Raw genomic sequence first — 20,116 nt, 5'->3', positions numbered from 1 at the left:
GCCAAGGACAGGGTTTTATGTTGGGAAAGTCAAAGGGAGGGAACGTGGGGGCTTGGCTTTAGTTTCAGTGGATGTAATTGCTGCATTATCAGCTGACTTTGTCCGTGTGCTCTGCTCTGGATGACCTTTGGAGTGTAGGACCTGAGTCTGAACAGCTTCTGTGTCATCACATCACATTTCTACTTACCTCTCTGGGCAGACCAAACGTGGAGCCTGTCTAAGCAGAATTTGATTTCGGTGCTGCTTAGATGACTATCTCCCAAGCTATTTATTGGTTTCATCAACACAGTAAATTGTCTTGAGTCTCCTAAAGAAGTACTTACAGAGATTTCTGTGGCTGATTAATTGCAACAGTTTGCTAGATAAGAATAAAGACAAATGATTATTTAAACCTGCTTATGTACCATGACTCTTTCTTCCTTGATTGTGGTAGAGTGCCAGCTGATGAAGACAGAACGACCTAAACCAAACACATTTATCATTAGATGCCTCCAGTGGACCACAGTAATTGAAAGAACATTTCATGTGGAGACTCCAGAGGAGCGGTATGTTTCATTCATATTTAATACATAAACTACTTGCAAAAGCAGATGCAAGTGTTCAGCGTTAATAGTGAGTCCTTTGCTGAAGCTCTTATTTATCAGATGATGTACGTCTAGACTCAAAAGCGACAAGTAATTTTTGAGCGCCTCAGTTTTAGTGCATGTTCCAGTATAAAAGATACCTTAAAGGGGGTTTCAGAGAGTGAAATTTGAGTAGTACTTGTAAATGACATGTTGGTAGGTTGGATATCCAAAATGGACAGGTGCAGGTGTGTACCAGCACACAGGTAGTTATTTCTGGAAACTCAGGGTTCATTTCTCGCTGGAAATGTTGTGGTATGTGAAATGAAGGGTTTCTGACCTGGGAGTTTCTGGAAGGATGAGCACAAGTGAAATAGAGATTCAGGCAAAGTTGAGTTGTATCAAAATACTGACCTTTTAAAGTCTTTTTAGACACCTTGTTTTTAAAGAAAAAAAGTTAGTTCTGTCATTGCTAATTGCTAATGTTTTATGCAAATTAGATAATAAAGGTGATAGTTATCTGCTGCAGGTGCAGATTTCTGTTTCAGCTGTTAGGAAACAAAGCTAAGAGCATGCATCCTATGCTCCCGTCATTGGAGAATTGATCTCTTACCTCCCGAGAGAATGGTTTTCCAGCACAGCTATTCTACAACTACAGAGTATTTAAATATTTACTTGCTCTTCAGGAACTGAACTTAAATTATTCCAGTACCGGTGCCCTAGGGGAAAGGGGTATTTTAAAACCCTTGTCCTCCATAGATACGGTACTGGCACATGTTTATTTTTAAGATCAGCAAATTATACCTAATATTCTTTGCTTTTTTCTTTCATAGTCTTTGCATGCACTGATTTAAAGAAGGTTCCTGTTTATTGCTTTTGATTCTATTACAATGATCAGAAGAAGGTGAAATCAAATTAAAAGTAAAGAAAAATAAACTGGTCCTTGTTTCTTCTAGTAGCTTTGTGGTCAGGGACCCTAAAGGGAGTGAATAACAGTTTCCACTTGGGGGAAGATTGTATTTCAGTCTTGTTTTGTTCCCTCATAGCCAGTTAAGTCAGCTTTGTGACACTTCAGGACTCGGAGTGTTAGTCACCTCTGTTGTGTACGCTTGAGACATAAAAGCCGAGGGTGAAATTCTGGTCTCCCAAAAATCAAAGATACTCACTTCAGGAGGGCCGAGATCTCAACCAAGTCAGTAACAAATCTTAAAAGAGATGTGAAGGTAGATATGCCTTTAGCTTTCTCTGTGTCTTAAAAATCAGCGTTGTTTTTTTGAGAGAGATGGAGAGATAAAAATACAGAAGAAAAAGTTCTTCTTGTATTAGTTCTGAATATGAAAAATGACTAGTAAATCAGGGAATGTGTTTGTGCAGGTGAATGAAGTAGTCTGTGCTGGGAGCATAGGGAGAACGTTCAGAATGTTTAGCATTACCTTGCTGCCCCAGACAGGGCTGGATAGTGCATGTTCACACAAAATCCAAAATAAAAAACGCACAGGGCAGGAAAGACCTTATGTGTAATTGGTGCAGTTTTTATTAGAATCCTGTGTTGGGTACTTTTTCCCATGGACTTTGCTTCCTCTGGGGAATGATCTGCCTCTCCCATCTATCACAAACTGAAATCCACATACACAAAATCCAAAAAAACAAACGCACAGGGCAGGAAAGACCTTATGTGTAATTGGTGCAGTTTTTATTTCCTGTGTTGGGTACTTTTTCCCATGGACTTTGCTTCCTCTGGGGAATGATCTGCCTCTCCCATCTATCACAAACTGAAATCCACATGTTCAGATAGGAATTTTTTTTTTTTTTTTAATAATTTCATAGAACCAATGAAAAATTTGACATTGATTAGGATGGCATGGCTTCACTGCAGATTGTGCATGGAGTTGTTCAGCATTGGCTACTTCTGTTCCTGCTGTAGTAGCAAAGTATTTTACCTGGTGTGTCCTTGGGAGAAGAGTTTAGCCAGTGCCCAAAAAATATCAACTAAACCATTACATCCCATTCCTTACAGATATAAAAGATAGTAAAATATGGTAAATTCACATAGTCCACTGAACATGTCTTCAGCCCCTGTATGCCTTAAAGCCCATCCCAAAACCCTGTAAGCCCTTACAAGTTGTATGCTTTATTTTCAATAAATTTGCAGTGAAATGAAGTGAAGGCCAAGAACTTTCACTTCAGTAGTTTCCAAAGGTGTGAAATTTCCCAAAGGACGCCGGAGTGGAAGTGGTCTCCACAGGAGTCGAAGGGTTCAGTTTTAGAGCACCCATTGCTGAAACAGCTGTGGAGAATTTATCGTAACCAAGACCTGTGCCTAAGATAAAATGTAACTGCTTTTGCTGACATTCTGCTAAAATTTACACAGGAATTGCTGTACTTCTTTCATTGTCTTTACAACAGAGGAATAACCTAAGTATCCTGGGCTTTAATACCTTCTCCTAGAACACCCCTTGCCATTAAAATGCGGGATATGTGTACGAAGAGGTGGCATAGTGCCCCCAGCAGTGGGATATATGGTGTTTCAGTGCACCATAGGAATGGAGAAGCTGTGTTTAATTGCTTTGTGCTGCATGGGAGCATTTTGCTTTTTGGTTTTGGCAAGTCTGTTTTTGTTATGTAAATCTCTGTATCACCAGGTCATATCTTGAGCTGCTAACTGAACGCCTATTAGAAATTCTGTTGTCTGAAAAGCCTTACATTATGTCCAGACTGGGAGGACTTCAGTTGTCTCTTGTTTCTAATACAATTAATAAAGATATATGTCAAAAGCACTCTTAAAAATGCATTTTTACAGTGCTTGAAAACTCACATAATTCAGTGTATGTTGCATTGATTCATCAGAGAGCATTAGTTACCCTGTATTCCTTGGTGACCCTTGCCATGGCAGACGGTAATCTAAAGTCACATGTACCGTATGTCTTTGCTTATATTTTGCCAGGGAAGAATGGACAAAAGCCATCCAAACAGTAGCAGACAGCCTCAAGAAACAAGAGGAAGAGATGATGGATTTTAGATCTGGCTCTCCCAGTGATAATTCAGGTGCTGAAGAAATGGAAGTTTCTATGACAAAGCCAAAACACAAAGTGGTAAGTGAGCATAGCAGGAATAACAATGTTTTTTAGGTCTTCTCGAATGTAGACAAGAGAGAGCCATCAAGACACATCTGTTCCCATAACAATTACACAGTTGGTTGTAGATGCAGCTTCTGGAGGACACAATTGTCTGAGCTGAGCAGGTACCAGGCAAAGCCTGTCTGGGTCCACCAGAGTTCTGAGTTCAGATGTCCTTATTGTATGGCTTTCAAGGCCAGTTCAGGTCTGTAATTGATTTGCCTATTTTCCTGTGGTATGGAGCCTGAAATCATAGCTCCTGCTGGACCGTGTGACTGTGTAAACTCCTTGCAGGTTTGTGCAAAGATATTCCAGTGGATTCGCAGGGCTTAGGGTGGGTCCAGTGGATTTAATTGCTCTGGATTAAGGGTTTAGGCTAACCCCCAGACAGCCACTGCAGTGTCCATCCATAGTGTTCCTAGAGCTCAGGATTTTGCATCAGGCACAGCTTTGTTTGAATGCACAGGGCTGGCTCAGCAGTGGCCTTCCATGAAAGGAGTATGTGCCAGAGGAGATCTTTGTCCCTTGGAGCCCTTTTAGGTACCTGTCTTCAACTCCCTTCGCTTCTTTCTACACTCTCGTGGTCTCCTGTTTGGGTTTCCGTTTTCCTAAGTGTTCCCATCTGCTCTTGTAAGAAAGAATTGATAGAATCTTCTCCCATGTGAATGCTATGTCTGTGGATTGTACCAAGGCACTTCTTTGTGTCCTTATCTCACCATTGTCATCCCCACTTACTTTCGTAAGTTTGTTTCAGTTTTGGGAAAACTGATGAAGTTTTTAAAGAAAAAAGACAGCCATCCACCAGTGTCGTCATGTTGTGGTTTACCCCGGCAGGCAGCTAAACACCACACAGCCATTTGCTTGCTCCCCACTCCCCCAGTGGGATGCGGGAGAGAATCGGAAAAAAAAAGTAAACTTTGTGGGTTGAGATAAAGGCAGTTTAATGGGACAGAAAAGGAAGGGAAAATAATGATGACGATGATAAAAGAATATATAAAACAAGTGATGCACAATGCAATTGCTCACCAACCACTGACCGATGCCCAGCCAGTCCCTGAGCAGCGGTCACCGCCCCCCGGCCAACTCCCCCCAGTTTATGTACTGAGCATGACATCCCATGGTATGGAATATCCCTTCGGCCAGTTTGGGTCAGCTGTCCTGGCTGTGCCCCCTCCCAGCTTCTCGCTGGCAGGGCACGAGAAGCTGAAAAGTCCTTGACTAGTGTAAGCACTGCTCAGCAACAACTAAAACATCGGTGTGTTATCAGCATTATTCTCATCCTAAATCCAAAACAGCACTGTACCAGCTACTAGGAGGAAAATTAACTACCCCAGCCGAAACCAGGGCACATCACTAAGTATGTGTGGCAGCCTTGTGTCATGTCAGTGGTTTTAGCCTGATGTGGGTGGCTACTTACATGTCACTCTGAATTGTAGCTGCCATTAGTCTTGTGTGTCCTTGACTGAACAGATACTGCTCTTGCTGAGCAGCTCTTCATAGAAATGCAAGAACCACCTCGTTGGTCAAATATACATGTTCTTCTGAGAAAGTGACTCTGGGCATGTTAGTGAAGATAGTCAAAATGGTTATTGGGGTCCTGGCATCGACTGTATTGAACAATTAGCAGAAAGTCTTCTCAGCCAGCTCTAGGGAAGAATATGGAGGAAGTTTGCTATTAAATTTTTTCCCCAACCTAGGCTGCAGTAGCCTTTGGCGTATAAGTCTTACTATTGCCATGTTGGCAATGGTCATTGATACAACAGTACAGACACTGTCCTCAGCCTGCAACAGATTCTGATTTTCCCCAACATTTTTCCTAATGGTGAAACAAGTAAGAGCGAATGGCTAATCTGTGAGGCAGTCGTTTTGTCTGTGCGTTTTGGTGCTGTTCAGTGAAGCAGAAGAAAGCTGGTCCCCCAGAGAGGTGGGGAACATCAGAAAAAAGGTATGGGTTTAGTCCCTGGAATCAGAGCAACATGTACCTTCTAGCAAATGCCTGCACTGACAAAGTGGTCAAAATGTCTATGGATTAATAATAATATGTCAAGTGGTATTTGCACAGTTGAGTATTGAGTCATGTGAAAGGGTGTTCTGTTAATTGAAAGCTTATGGTTTTCCCTAAAAAGTTTGACTGATTATCTTTGGGAGTGCACTAGTATTCATTTCTTATGGAAGAATCATTTCTGCTCCTGAGTTCTATTAAGCAAAAGGGTTAAAAAACCCGCATATGCAACCTATGCAATGTATTCTCACGTGAATGAGAAATTGTAGTCTGAGAATGATATACTTGTTGTTAGTTCATGTAATTCAGTTCTTGTTTATCTGTATCATTAACAGACCATGAATGAGTTTGAATACCTTAAACTACTGGGAAAAGGCACTTTTGGAAAGGTCATTTTAGTTAAAGAAAAAGCAACCGGACGGTATTATGCTATGAAAATTCTGAAGAAGGAAGTTATTGTAGCAAAGGTGAGTAGATGGGAAACTTGGGAATGTGGTTCACCCTTGATACAGCCTTCGGGAAAGTCATACCAAGGATTCTCTGAGTACTTGTAAATAATAGCTCTTTTTAGTGTTTGAAATGGACCCCTGATCTGGGGAATCACTTTGCTGATTTCCTTCTGCTTGTGTTTCAGGATGAAGTAGCACACACGCTGACAGAAAACCGTGTTTTACAGAACTCGCGGCATCCGTTCTTAACAGTAAGCATTTCTCCCTCTGCTGAGTGTAACTTCACATCATGACAACAAAGACGTTCCTTATTTTTTGTTATTTATATAATACATCTGAGATCTGTGTTTTCAGAGTGGCTGTGTACTTCTGGACCCTTCCATTTTTGGGAAGCATAAATTAAAATGCTTTTTTAAGTCTTCTGATTCTTGCAGAGCAGGTCCTCAGTACCTCTTGAAGACTGTTTCAGGGTGTGGTTTGACTTTATGGCTCACCCATTTAATGGCTTGCTATCTCTGAGAGAAGTATCTGCTTTCCTTGTCTTCCAAATGCTTGGTCTCCTCTTTGTAGCAGAGATCAGGGTGACCCTGATCTTGTGACAAACAAGTTCGGGAAGATATGGTGGGGGAAAAACCCTTTAATTTTGCCTGCCTTTGTTGTTGTTTTAAGCTCCCAGAAGCAGCTCTCTATGGAATCAGAGCACTGGTAATGCCAGCCAAAGGATAGTGGTGGGAGCATGTGGGATGGGACAGGGAAGAGCAGGACCATGCTTTATCTGCTGCTTTCCTTTTGGATTGGCTTAGCTGTAAAATCAAATCATACTCTGTTTAGACCTCCAATGCCAGCAGTCTCTCTGGGTTAAGTTCAGATACCTAAGTTCTGCCTCAAGATTTTGTTTCTAGTATTTATTACAAGTCGGGTCTGAATTGTTTCCAACTGCTTAAGCCCTCTAAGAGACCTGTGTAGGATCCCGGTTGTTTCTTTTGTCCAGGTACAGAAGGGCTTAACTGGAATTTAGACTTTTAAGTGTGGCCTCTGGAAGTAAATATTGGCTGTATTGGGTATAACCAGTAAATGTTGACATGTCTAAAATCCGATCCTCCCTCTCTCTGCAAAAATATGACTGGTTTAAAAATGCCACCCCTGGTAATGAAGACGATGATATCATATGTGGTATTTTCTTCTTAATGCTTTCATAAACCCAAATATCTAAAACAAGGGCTGTCTTGAGAAGTCAGCTACAAAACTGGGTTATGACCAAGAAACTTAAGACTGTGGCAAACAAGTTGATGTTACCCTTGCCACAGGAATACACGTGACAGGACTATACAAAGGCACCTTGTGATGCTTCATTACACCCTCCGTCCGGTCTGTTTTTGTGAATTGCTCACAAATTGATATTGACAGCATTGCTCAATCCTCTGGCAGGCTGTCAACAGGGAGCAGTTGCAGGCAGCAGGGCAGAGACCGGGGGGCTGGTGTGTGTAAATATATATGTGTTTCATATAAGAGGGCTTGTAGCCAGTGCGGTAAAACCTTGTGCTCTGGGGTTTGGTTGTGGCCTCTTGTCTGTGAGATGAAACTGTGGGAGCTTGTGGCCTGGGGAGGAAACTTCAGAGCCACTATCGGTACGTTTTGTATCACTGTTAATGGGCCAGGACTTTGTTTCACAGCATTATAGGCGTTACCGATAGCTTCTGCAAGGGATTGTTGTAATGTTTTATTAAATTTATTTAATGAAATAAGTTGGCGGTGGATCAGTCCTCAGCTGCAACAGGAAAGTGTAAGTATTATGTAAGATCCAGGGACAAAAAGTCCACTAAAATAGAAAGTTTCACGTCTGTGTTTCTGAATTTAAAATGCTTTTATAACTGTCAGTGTGATCTGTCTTCTAAGTTTTGGTTTAAATCTGTTTCAGGCTTTAAAGTATTCCTTTCAGACACACGATCGCTTGTGTTTTGTTATGGAGTATGCTAATGGAGGGGAGGTAAGGGAAATGTAATAATGTTTAATACTTTAGGATTTTCCTGTACTACTACTAATTCTGCTTGACATTTAGCTAAGGTCCATGTTTGCAATTATAATTAATGCAAGTTGTCCCAGTTAAACAGAGCTGTTTGCAGGTTTAACTAATATTAAGAATTAAGACTTAATTTTCTTAACTCAATTTTAGAGAATAGAGGTTTTGGGTGTAGGTTCATATTTTACATGACAGCAGCGTGTTGTAATCTGACATTTAGTAATTCAAGAAGGCAAGGTTGCTTTCTAGTTGCTCTTCAGACAACTTTTAACTCTTTTTAATGAATATTGTGAGCACGTGTTACTTTGGAGGGCGAACTAGAAACAGCAAACTACTGTTAGACAGTCAAGAAGGAAAAGTTGGAATATTAACATATCTCTAAATCGTGCATTAAGCTGTAGTTTTAATATGTAATTGTAGTTCAGTCAATGTTTTTTTATAATTTTCTGTACATACAAGAATGTGCAGCACACAAACGGGTTATCAGTGTGCATCTGTGAATGTGAGATGTAATTGTCTAGTCATTTAATTTGTGATGCTTTTTAACACCTTTGGGAACACAACTGGGTGAGGATGGGAAGGGGTTTTCTCTTTGGTAATACCGCATTCCAAGCAGGATGGCCTGCGAAGTGCGAGACATAACTCAGAAACATGTGCAATCTAAAGGTAACAAATTTTTGTTCTTGTAGTTGTTTTTCCATCTGTCAAGAGAGCGTGTCTTTTCTGAAGACCGGGCTCGGTTTTATGGAGCTGAGATTGTTTCAGCACTGGATTACCTGCATTCAGAGAAGAATGTGGTTTATAGAGATTTGAAGGTGCGTAGAAAAATAATTTCATAGGCTTTTTGGTTTTGAGCTTTTCGTTTGTTAGTCACAAAAGCAAATGAGCCTGAACTATAAGAAAGCCTTTCCTGCCTGAACTTTAACATAACAGTTACTACAGCTGTTGGACTTGACTTTACAGGATGTCTAAACACTTTTATAGTCTAAGAGGTTGTATAATGCATTTATCAGGACCCTGGCAGCGTTTCAGAGAATATGAAGGGGTACTGAGCTACTTGGGTTGCATTTTCACTTGCCTGCTTATGTTCTAAGAGAAACGTTGCTGGCTCTTCTGCGTGGTGGAACATAATCCTGGGCTGTTTATCCCAGGTTTTATCAGATAGATGCAAATTCATGCTGTGTGGATGTTGTGCTTCCTTGCAATGAGCTGCGCAGGACTATCTTCATAGTACCTGCTTGCAGTTAGAAAATTGGATAAGCTTGAAGTTGCTTATTTGTTTGGTGAGCAGAGAAGGGGAAAAAAAACCCCGACCAAACAAGAAATCTCAGGGCAAACAAACTTGCAAAATTCTTGAGGAAAATTGCAACAATAGCTTTTTTTTTTTTTTTTTTTTTTCTCCTGAGAAGTGTTTTCAGGAGAGGATGAGGCGATACTGGTAGTTCATTTAGGAGCAGTCTAAAATGAAGCATGCTATGTAATGTTTTCAGGCTATGTCAAAGTTGTTTTGGGATTCCTGCTGGGATTTTGTCTCCCATATCACCATGATTCCTTTGAAAGTGCACTTTATTTCATACACAGTGGAAACTCTGTCCTGAAATCTGGATGGCTTTCTCAAAAATTAGTGGCACAGGCTAGAATGAATACCACGTGCTGAGTAAACGTATAAAGTGATTCGCATGTAAAGGGTCTCTTTGGAAGTGGCCTTGCATTTGATTTTTGTTTCATTTGCTCTCCTTTACTGGTACAGAATATTTCATAAAATCACTTGGAGTAAAAGCAGGGATGAAGTTGTGTGAGGGGGAATACTTAATATATTTTTAAAAGAACTGGCGTTCTGTTGGTAATAATATTGTAGAAGCATAAATACAATGTCTGCATTCTGCGTTCTTTCTGTATATATGATCGGTTACCCAAAGTCTGCAAATTAGTTACCTAACATTCCCTAAAGAACTAAGGAAAGCGACATAAATGTGTATTTACATCATGCGTGCTTTGGCAGCTACTATGGTTCTGACCCCAGTGAGAAGGAGGTTGAAAACTGATCTGCAGAAATTCATGTCTTGCACTGCTCCTGAGCAAGTCAGTGAATGTTATACGTAATAATGTCTTTCATTTGGATTTTCTTCTCAGCTGGAAAATCTTATGCTGGATAAAGATGGACACATAAAAATAACAGACTTTGGACTATGTAAAGAAGGCATCAAGGATGGAGCAACGATGAAGACTTTCTGTGGCACTCCAGAGTATCTTGCACCAGAGGTATGTTTATGTCTGCTGTTGTACTAAATTATCTTCTTAAATGCCATCCGTGATAGCAGTACCGATACAGAATAATTCCTGTGCCATAATGTGTTCATACAGTAACTACTGTTATATAACAGCACATACTGAGAATCTTTTATTCATGATGTTCCGGGACATATCTTTAGCATAACGAAATGTCATAATTTTGGGGGAGGGTAGTATCTTCCTTCCACTTTGGGGAATATTTACATTTTACTGGAACAGTGCTGGCTTCGTGTGTCAGAAATCTAATTTAAAAAGAACCCTTTTAAATCACTGCAAATACTACTTGATGGATTGGTGACTGTTTTGCAATTTGTTTGCTGTGCGTTGGCGTATTTGAAAGCTATCAACAGGACTTTGCTTAAGAAGTAAAAGCATTGTCCATTTCTTTTACTCTTTGAAGACAGTATAAGGCAACATGTGTTCAGAAACAGGACAGACCAAGCTTTTTCTGCAATATTTAGCATGGTATGCATTAAAAGTGCCGACTGTTTTGTGACTGTAAGAGCACAAGATGTTTCTCAATGTTAATTTGAACTTTTCGGTTTCAGAGGAAGTAAATCCAAGCAGGGGATCTCAGTCCCCAAACTGTATGTTTTAGGGATTTTTTTTGTACTAATTTTTTTTTTTTAAAGTTTAAAACGCAAATGTGTGCTTGCAACTTTCATCCTGGAAATACTCCTTCTGAGAGTTGTGCAACACAGGTGGTGGTATAGCCGTGACTTAGCTACAGGCAGATCAAAAGTGAAATTGCGTGATAGAGGATATATGTATACATGGTATTTTGCAGGCAGATGCTAGTTTTCTCTGCCCACGCTCTGAGCTGTCTGGAAGCAGACTCGCTGTATTAGTAGGGCACCAAGCCTGAGCTAACGCGGTGTGCTTCACAGAAGGGCTCGCTGCCTTGCAGTGGGAGCTTTGCTACCCATGGTGTTAAGGCTTCCATCCAGCTTGGAGCACAGGCAGAAGCAAGGCTTGGGCTGCCGGCAGATTATATATTGTTGGCACAGCCAGGATGTAGCCTTTCTCTGAGGTGGGAGACTTGGGCATTGCAAACCTTTCTTGAGTTGAAGTATGCAGAAGTACAAAGTATGGAGAACCAAAGTGGAGGAGGAATATTTCTACTGAGAGCTGATGTCTTTGCTGATCAGCGCTTTTGTGCTCTCTGCTAGCATAGCCATGGCAGCATACTCTTGGTTTTTGTTTGTTTTGTTTTTTTTTTAACTCCCAGCTGCTTTCAGGGGCCTCCAGTGTCTTCGTAATAATGAAGAACGTGGGCACCTGTCAAAGTAGCTTGCAGCAAGGAGGTGGAGCCAGTCTCATGATAGCTGCCAGCTCTCCATGGATCACCAGAAGTCTTCAGTGAATCTAAATTGGGGTCCATGCACAACAATTTGAGATTTACTGATGCAGGGAGTAATTAGCAGCTTGACAGAGTGTTTATTATTCATAAATACGGCTTTTATTTTAGCTTCCCTCTTAAAATCAATTGCTGAACTTCAGTTTCTCATCAAGGATTTTATGAGGAGACTAAAAATATTTATTGTTTCGGTTTTGTTTTTTCCTAACTTTGAATGTGGGGATTCCCTGTGCAGGCGTTATGTTGTTCTTTCTGTTATATTATTTGCTATTATTTTTCTTTTTAAAATTTATGATGAATTGGCTCATCCAAAACCCTGAAGGACAAATCCTTTTGATTAACCCAGCTCTCTCCCTTACTTGCAAATCCTATCTGTGAGTTGGAGTGTTAAATTCTGGAGGCTTTTGTCATCTGGTCAGTAGCATGCAAAAAATCTGGAAATTGTGCGCGAGTGATATTCTGTGTATTTAAGGTCATACATCCTTAAAAGCAGGGGTCTCAATCTTCTTGTCTGCATTTGTAACTTGAATCCGGCATAGCGGCGTGTTTGTACAGTTGTTGCATCGTTGTTTTTAGGTTCATACTGGAATCCGGTGCATGGATGACAGTGACTGAACCATGTCAACTTTGATGTGTCAGATGCATCGATTGCTGTGATGTTTACAGCTGTTTCGCCTTCTCTTTCAAATTCCATCTCACGACAGTCTAGAGCTGCTTGTTAGGAAATGATGATCCTTTAATTTAAGTGAAATGACCTTGTTACTTTACTGTTCCCCAGCTATCCTGCGTGTTGCAATAAATCATGGATGCGTGCAATACCTTTTTTGTTATGGTGTATTTTTGATACTCACACCATTGCTCTGTTTTGTGCAATCGCCAATATGAGCGTATGCTCGTTGTGGTAAAGAACTTTGAAGAAATAAGCATTTTATATTCTGTTTAGAATTAATGGAGATGAAGGAAAGAGTTGTAGTTAGTAATCTAGATTATAATACAGAGTATTAATACGCTTACTAACGTAACATTTGAAGTATTTGCTGCGTTTTGAAAGCACCTGTAGCATTTATTATATACACAACAAAGGCCTTTGGTTTTGTTTTTCTTTCAGTCCTCTCCTACTGCATCTCTTGCAGCAGTTTAAAAAACAAAAATCGGAGGCCCCATGACTGTTTTATTTTAGGTAACCCAAGTGTAAAGGAGTACGAACAGGAAGCGCTTATTGAACAGGGTGACTCAGAGAGCGGGAACTGCGTTGTCACACAATATCTCCTGTGAGCTGAAGGGCCGTGATGCCTCGGGAAGGACGGGGCCGGCTCCTGGAATCCTGTCCGGCCGGCAGCTGTGTCGGCCGTATACATATACAGGGCAGCTGCAGAGCCAGCTGTCGTTTGGTGTGAATCATATGGCAAGGGATGCTGTAAATAGACCAATGTGGGGTAATCTAATACCTGGCAGCCTTTTGATTTTTACTGCGGGCCCTTTCCCTCATTCAGAGAATTAAGGGGAATAATTAGTGAATAAAGAGAGGCAGAGTGCATACATTTGTTACATGGAGTGTCTCGATGCTTCTTTTTTGTGTGCAAAACCTTTATCAAGGTTTGTAAGAGGTTTGGATCCTGCTTTTGTTAGACTTGCGTCGACTTTGTTTGGCTCTTTCACCCTTTTAATTTTGAGTGTAAAAGTATTCTGAATTGTAGCAACGTAAAGCTCACACAGGCACCATGCGACAACAAACCACGATGGTGGTGCGGTCGTGGTTTGTGCTTTTAGCAAGAGTAAGCAGTTCAGTGCAGACCTGTGGAAAGAGTAAAGATGACAACTAAAATCTGAGGACAGGGTCTGGAACATGAGACTGTTAGTGTCAGCTACAGACAACTGCGTAGGAGACACAAAGTCTAGAGAAGACCTCGTAACATCCACTCCACAAGCCACAAAACACTCCCCACTCCCTTCAGCAACCTTCAGTGCGGAAGATCAGAAATGCGCCATGACAGGGCTTCTCCGGAGCAAGCAGGAGAGATGGAGGGCACTGCTGGGGTCCCGAGTCCCTGCACCAGCCGGGGCTTTGTTAGGTAGAAGTGCCCAGGGGAAGGGAAAAATGAACTGTGCTGAACTCCTTCCGCCGTGAGACCTGGCAGAAGTCCACCCCACTGACAATTCCTGGGTTTGCAGCCTTCTAAGCAGAGGCAGGAGTGTTAGAGCTAGTGAGCAAGTGCCTTTGGAGGGAAAACATTTCCAAACAATTTGGCTGCCATTTTACGGCCTTACAGCCAGTCAAATGTTAGGAGTGGCGTTCTGGCTCTTAGTGTTTAATGTAGATTAGTCATTTAGTATTTGCGGGTGGTCTTTCAGGATGTGCAGAGCCACCCTTTGGGCGGTGCAGGTTGATATGAAGATGATAGGGATGTTTGGCTTGTCGCTTGTGAAGTAACAGGTTGACGGCCTTCTCTCTTCTCCCCATACTGGCTCCTTGGTGGTTTGGGGTTTTTCTAAAAAATTGGATCCCATTTGGAACAGTTTGTGATGAGTAAGTGAGAATTTAACAGCTGGCTCTGTAACATGAGAACATTTCTCAGCCTTTGGGCTTTCGAAGGTTGTGCTTATCATGACTGTATGGGAGGGAGGGTGGGAGGAAGAAAAGGAAGCTGCCATAACGTACCCGCTGCCTCCTTTCCCCCCTCCTGCTCACCTAGCGCGATGAACGTGAATGCCAGTTCTATTCAAATGGATCTTCTGCAAATACTCCACTAGTAGATACAGCTGTGACATGTGAAAAGATGAACTTGCTGGGGTAAATTTTGCCTTGAGTTTTGTGTTCATGCCTGGTTTGGGAATGTCTTCTAAAGCCTCTTCCTTACATTTCTGCAGGTGCTGGAAGATAATGACTATGGTCGTGCAGTGGACTGGTGGGGTTTAGGAGTCGTGATGTATGAAATGATGTGTGGCCGGCTCCCCTTCTACAATCAGGACCATGAAAAGCTCTTTGAACTCATCCTAATGGAGGAGATTAGATTTCCGCGCACTTTGTCACCTGAAGCAAAATCTCTCTTGTCAGGTTTACTGAAGAAAGATCCTAAGCAAAGGTGAGACTGTTGCTTAATAGTTGCACTTTTATGCACTCGTGCCCTCAGAAATACCAAAAGAAAAAAAAAAGGAAAAAAATTCTGTTAAAGGCTTCACAAAGAAGTTAATAGTTGTGCTATGCAGAGGCATGTCTATGAAAGGGAACTATCTTCAAGAAGACAAGTGACTTTAAAGTGACTGTTCCTGTGCCGCTGTCTGAAAGGCCCATATTGCCATAACTGAAAAACAATTGAAAATGGTACTGCACAAAGGGCTACTGAATGCATGCATGCCAGTTGTTTTTGTTTATTTAAAGTTGAGGAAGGTATTTAAGATGAAATTGTAGTTTTGTTTCTAATCCATTCAAGATGATCACCCACCAAGATGCAGCAAGTGGACCTACTCATTTTTGTTTTAACTTTTGGCATGAGCTATCACTGCAAATCGCGACATGAAGCAGCTTTGGTGATCAGAAGGCTGAACTTCAGAATACAATGGCTGCCATTAACACAAAACTATAGCCTGGGACAAAGCAAGTTAACCCTGCCTTCGGTTGTAATGAATCCAATGGGTTATAAGCTGCTCTACACTGAATGCTTTCAACCTTCTGTCCCAGTTCAGGCTGCTGTCCGTTTTCTGAATTTTCAGTTAAATCTGTGCCGGAGATTTAGCATCCTGCTTTGGACAGTAGGTGGTGGTGTTTGTACCATGTTTGTGGTGGAGTTTATACCACACTTAATCTACTTTTCCTATTTCCTCCTTTTGGTTTTTTTTGCCATGCTGTGTTATTTAAAAAGTAACCCTTGATTTAAAAGCAGAAAAAACAAAACAAAAAACCCAAGCCCTTAATGTCTAACGAACAGAAAATAGAACAAGAGCCAAAAAGGATGTTGACCTTCACACAAAGATAAACATCAGTTTAAAAACCTGCCATCTTGTCAACCCAGACGTTTTTAAAGCTAATAATATTGTGACTCTGCCCCTGATCTCCCGTCATGAACCTTCCACCATAAACAGGCCCCAAATAGGAAATCTTTCATGTGAGGTGCAAGCAGAGTATTCCGGTTTGCTTTCTGGTGTTTCTTTAGTCTGTGTGTGTGCATGCACATAGCAGGAAAATGGTTTTTGCCAGTACATGGATACTTGCAGCAAGGATTTTTGTCATCACCGTAGGCTATTTCCATCACTATTTTTGATGGAAAATCCTGTTGAGAGGTCTTGTAATGCAAATCCACAATTTGTACTATCGGAGGATTCAACTTAGCGGTGACATGGGGAACCGGGAACAGTTGTAGTCAGGAACATGGCCAGCCCTGTACTAGGTGACAACAGCTGCACACCCCTCCTGAACCTGGTGCCTGCAAGGGGACCTCCAGGAGAAGGTTCTGTAGTTGATTAGCAGCGCCCCCAGGCACTGTGCTCTGTGAGCATGGTTGCAGCCCCTGCCAACAGGATTCCTGTCCAGGAAAGGGCTGGGTTAAATACAATTGTGACCCTTTTGTAGCTTATTCAGGTGGGGCCTTTCAATCACTGGAAACATAAGCAGCATCTGCTGTAATTTGTTCTTAAAGGAGCATCTCTGATGAACCAAAATGCAATTTGTTTACAAACAAAGAACGCCTACTTGTTTCTAATTACAAGGTTTTCCCAATGCCAATAATTACTCCACAATATGCTCATTTTATACAAATAGCCACTTCTTCACATGTATCTTCTGCAGGCTTGGAACCAATGATGCTCTGATCTGTTGGACAGATGATTTTCATGCTGCTGATAGAAATAACTATAGACTAGACAAGCCTGCACACATGCCCACAGCTTGCTAATTACACTGGTGCTTCCCAAGCTTTTTGATCATGGACCATTCTTAAATACTAGTTTCTCACCAGTCACCCTTCACCCAACTTATTAACTGAAGTTGTGATTCTGCAAATCCACTGCGCTTGGTGGTGGTTTGGGCAGTACAGAGAGCTGAGCTGGAAGCAGTAGGGGTAGAAGTCCTGAGTTCTGGCCTTGTAGTTTTATTTTCTTTTTACTGTGTGGTCTGTGTGCTGGCGTGGGTGCCTGGGATACTTGGTAGTTGACTCATACTGAGTTCATGGAGCCATATTGAAGAAAAACAGCCAGATAACTACGAAAATAAATTCAGTGAAAAGTTAAATAACATGTGATAGTCTGGTTGACATTAGCCCGTTGATGATGCTTTGGGGAACCACTATTTAATTCAACAGAAATCCCGTCTTCCACAAAGCCCAGTGGTGGACAGAAGTTGGTGTCATGGTAATGTTGTCTGTGGCAAAAAACATTAGAATTGGCAGCATTTAGTAACTCCTGATGAACTTCAGAGTGAGACGGAGGAGACAGCCAAAACCATGAGAAAAATGAAACTGGGAGATGTTGTCCCTTCCCGTAAAATCCTCAAAAAAACCCCCAACAACAAAAAAGGTTGATATAATGAAGCTCAGTGACGAGGATATTTTAAGTTAAATATCAAGGAGCTAGGGAATTGTGACCTGTGCCAGTGAATTAAATCTTAAAAATTACCTGTTGTACCTGAGCTGGATATATAGAAGCAGTCTTAGCACTCTGCGTTCAGTAATACCATTTCAGTTTCAAACTTACAGGCATATGGGAAAATGTGAAGAACAATAAATTGCATTCTGCTTTTAATCATGGCTGTTTTCTAAATTTGGTCATATAAAATCCGTTTCGTAAGAGAAAAGGAATTTTGAAGCTTCTTTTGGGATTGATATAAGTTTATTAATCTTGTAATGTGAGCCCTAATTTTCCTAAGAAGGAAAAAATCTATTCTGTAAATGTTTCCTTTTAATGTGACTTGAAATTCTCCTTTGCTGCTTTGTGACATGTATCAAGTGGAAGGAGATAATCAGAGCATTTTTTTTTCACACATAAAACAGCAAAGTTTTTAACTTTTATTATTCTTTCTCTGGCTGTGGAGACTGCACCCTGTGAAAGTGGGCATGGATCAGAGCGCTCCATGTAAACGGGCTGAGTTTAGATGGGTGGGTGGATCTGTAATCAGCAGAGTGTCTCACAAGCTCTGAATTTTGGCAGGTTTTAAACTTGGGAGAACTTCAGGATGGTTTCCTCTGAATTTTGATCATGTGTTTTCACTACATGCCTTAGTGCTCCCTGTCAGAGTTGTTCAGCCCCTTTCAGATGAGGTTTGTCACAATCTGCTTCATCTACTTCTGTCTTCTTTGGTGCTGTTGGACCTTGCCATTCAGGCAGAATGAGAGGAAGAAGATGCAGCATTTCACAAACGCCTGTTAAAAGATTTAGTGACTTCACAGAGTTGTAGTTGTGGCTTTGGAGCGCTGAAGCTGGTTGCTGGGAACTGGTGATCAGTCCTTGCAGCCACACAGAGATCTGGCACTTCATTCTTTATAGTGATTGTGGTTCCTTCCACATCCAGAGTACAACTTTGGCTGCAGATGCTCAGGAAGATCAGGGTCAATCAAGCCTTTACCTGCATGAAAACCAAACTCCTTGGTTTTTTCCTGGAGTGAAAGGAGGCGATTTGTAGTTAAGGTGTATGTCTGTGTCCTCTGTTTGTGGTGCTCTGCTAAGGGAAGGGAAGGGTAGATGGCTGGAGCAAACTTGCTCTTAGACACAGCTAGGTCTGCAGCCCGTGCAGCCGCTGCTGGAGTTGAAAGGTAGAGGTGACAGTCATGGGGACTGCAGTGGCCTAGAGGTGGTCCCAGCTAGCTGGTGGCAGGCAGGAGGAGGTAACCTTGAATAGCTGGTCCTCTTAGGCTGCAGACTTCATGCCTTGTGGGCATCCAGAGTTTTGAAACCACGCATGACAAGTGTCTTGTGTTTTTTCTGAAATGTGTGTGTCTTGAGTACAGAAGTGTTTCTACCTCCAGACAACAACTGTGTCCTGGGTATCACTTGAAATGCACGAGTGCTCATCAAGTCTTCATACATGTTTCACCAGGTTCTTTGAGGTAGACTGAGATTTAGCTGTTGTGTATGATAATTTTAGTCTAAACTGGTTCAGTCCAAAGCTATTCAGAACGAGTTTGGACAAACTCAAACAGTTAACCCATAAGAAATCTAAATTGAAGCTGAGGAAAACATGAAAGGCAAATTTAAAGAGTTTTTTTTCCCAGCTTTCTAGAAATCAGTGGTTTAGAGACTTCCCAAGCTTCAGCATCTTCAAACACGACTCCTTTGTGGTTACTAATGTTGGGGGGTGGGAGCTTTTCCAGTGTTACTGGATCCACTACGTTTGTGTTGCATGCATGTGGTTAATGAAGAAGTGGGGAAGTAAAGCTCGGCACTGAGCTGGGAGGTGCATTAGGCTTTCCAAAAGTCTTAATCTCTGAGCAGGAAAGCCCCCAAAGACTGTGTGTACAGGGCTTTGGGAAGAATATGGCTTTTTCTTTCCAAATCTGGAGTCATCAAATCATGCTGTTCCCAAAGCCAGCCAGAGCTTCTCCGTGCTGCTGGTGCCGGTCACAGGAAGGCAATGTAGGTGCAGTTCCTAAATCCTTCCCTGTGGCTGTTAGAGACCTACAAAGGTGCGGGCCGTAGTAGAAGAATTTACTAGTCTCCATCCTGACTGTATCAGAGAAGGAGAAATACGCATCTGTGTGCTCTGAGCTGGTGAACACCAGTAGCTTTTGCTGAGCTGATTTTCTTGAGCCCGGTGGCTATATTTGCATTGTTGTAGAACCAGGTTTGGGGGCGGGGGGGAGTCAGAGAAATCATGTGAAGACAGAACGGCAACAGAAATGGTGCCTAAAACTGTGGCCGTCTTCTGAGATGAGGATGGTGCACGTGCAAATCTGTAAACAACAGAAATCTGTCACCTCAAAGTATGACAGTCTCTTCAGATGAGGATTCGCCCACAATCAGAATCTGTATTGTGGCTCCTAATACGGTGAAGCACAAGCTCATGAATGGGATTATTTGACAGAGCAGAGTGAAGGCAGTTGCTGCCCGCTTTCCTGTGTTGGAGCCTGGCTGTCCTTACTGTAGAAACTTTTTAACATAAAACTAGAAGTTTGTGGGTTTCTTCTTAAAGAGCTGGGAATGCACCTGCGTGCTGAGCACTGTTTACTTTTACATGGACAAGTAGAGAAACAGTATTTTTCCCGTGAAGCACTAATTGCAGTCTTCTGGCCTGTGATAATACTACTTTCACTGTTGACTGTGTGTTTATACACTGTATTTTTATATATATATATATATATAAAAGTTATGGTACACCTTTGAAGAGCCATGT

At 41.7% G+C, this 20,116-nt stretch overlaps 1 protein-coding gene across 2 annotated transcripts in view; it reads left to right on the top strand.

Annotated features, from left to right (window-relative positions):
* The window catches only part of AKT1 (AKT serine/threonine kinase 1), a 73,605-nt gene that overhangs the window by 42,257 nt on the left and 11,232 nt on the right, over positions 1 to 20,116 (top strand). Inside the window, exons 3-10 of one of the 2 annotated variants that reach the window (XM_009280892.1) lie at positions 434 to 545; positions 3,508 to 3,655; positions 6,017 to 6,148; positions 6,316 to 6,381; positions 8,049 to 8,117; positions 8,840 to 8,965; positions 10,284 to 10,412; positions 14,668 to 14,882. In XM_009280892.1, coding sequence (XP_009279167.1) covers positions 434 to 545; positions 3,508 to 3,655; positions 6,017 to 6,148; positions 6,316 to 6,381; positions 8,049 to 8,117; positions 8,840 to 8,965; positions 10,284 to 10,412; positions 14,668 to 14,882 — 997 coding nt within the window. Of the gene's footprint in view, positions 1 to 433; positions 546 to 3,507; positions 3,656 to 6,016; positions 6,149 to 6,315; positions 6,382 to 8,048; positions 8,118 to 8,839; positions 8,966 to 10,283; positions 10,413 to 14,667; positions 14,883 to 20,116 lie in introns of those variants that run through there. The other variant, XM_009280893.1, reaches the window with a different exon arrangement.

The sequence above is a fragment of the Aptenodytes forsteri genome, unplaced genomic scaffold (genome assembly GCF_000699145.1).
Source record: "Aptenodytes forsteri isolate BGI_AS27 unplaced genomic scaffold, ASM69914v1 Scaffold193, whole genome shotgun sequence".
NCBI classification, from domain to species: Eukaryota; Metazoa; Chordata; class Aves; order Sphenisciformes; family Spheniscidae; genus Aptenodytes; species Aptenodytes forsteri.
This window is presented reverse-complemented; position numbering and strand designations above follow the sequence as displayed.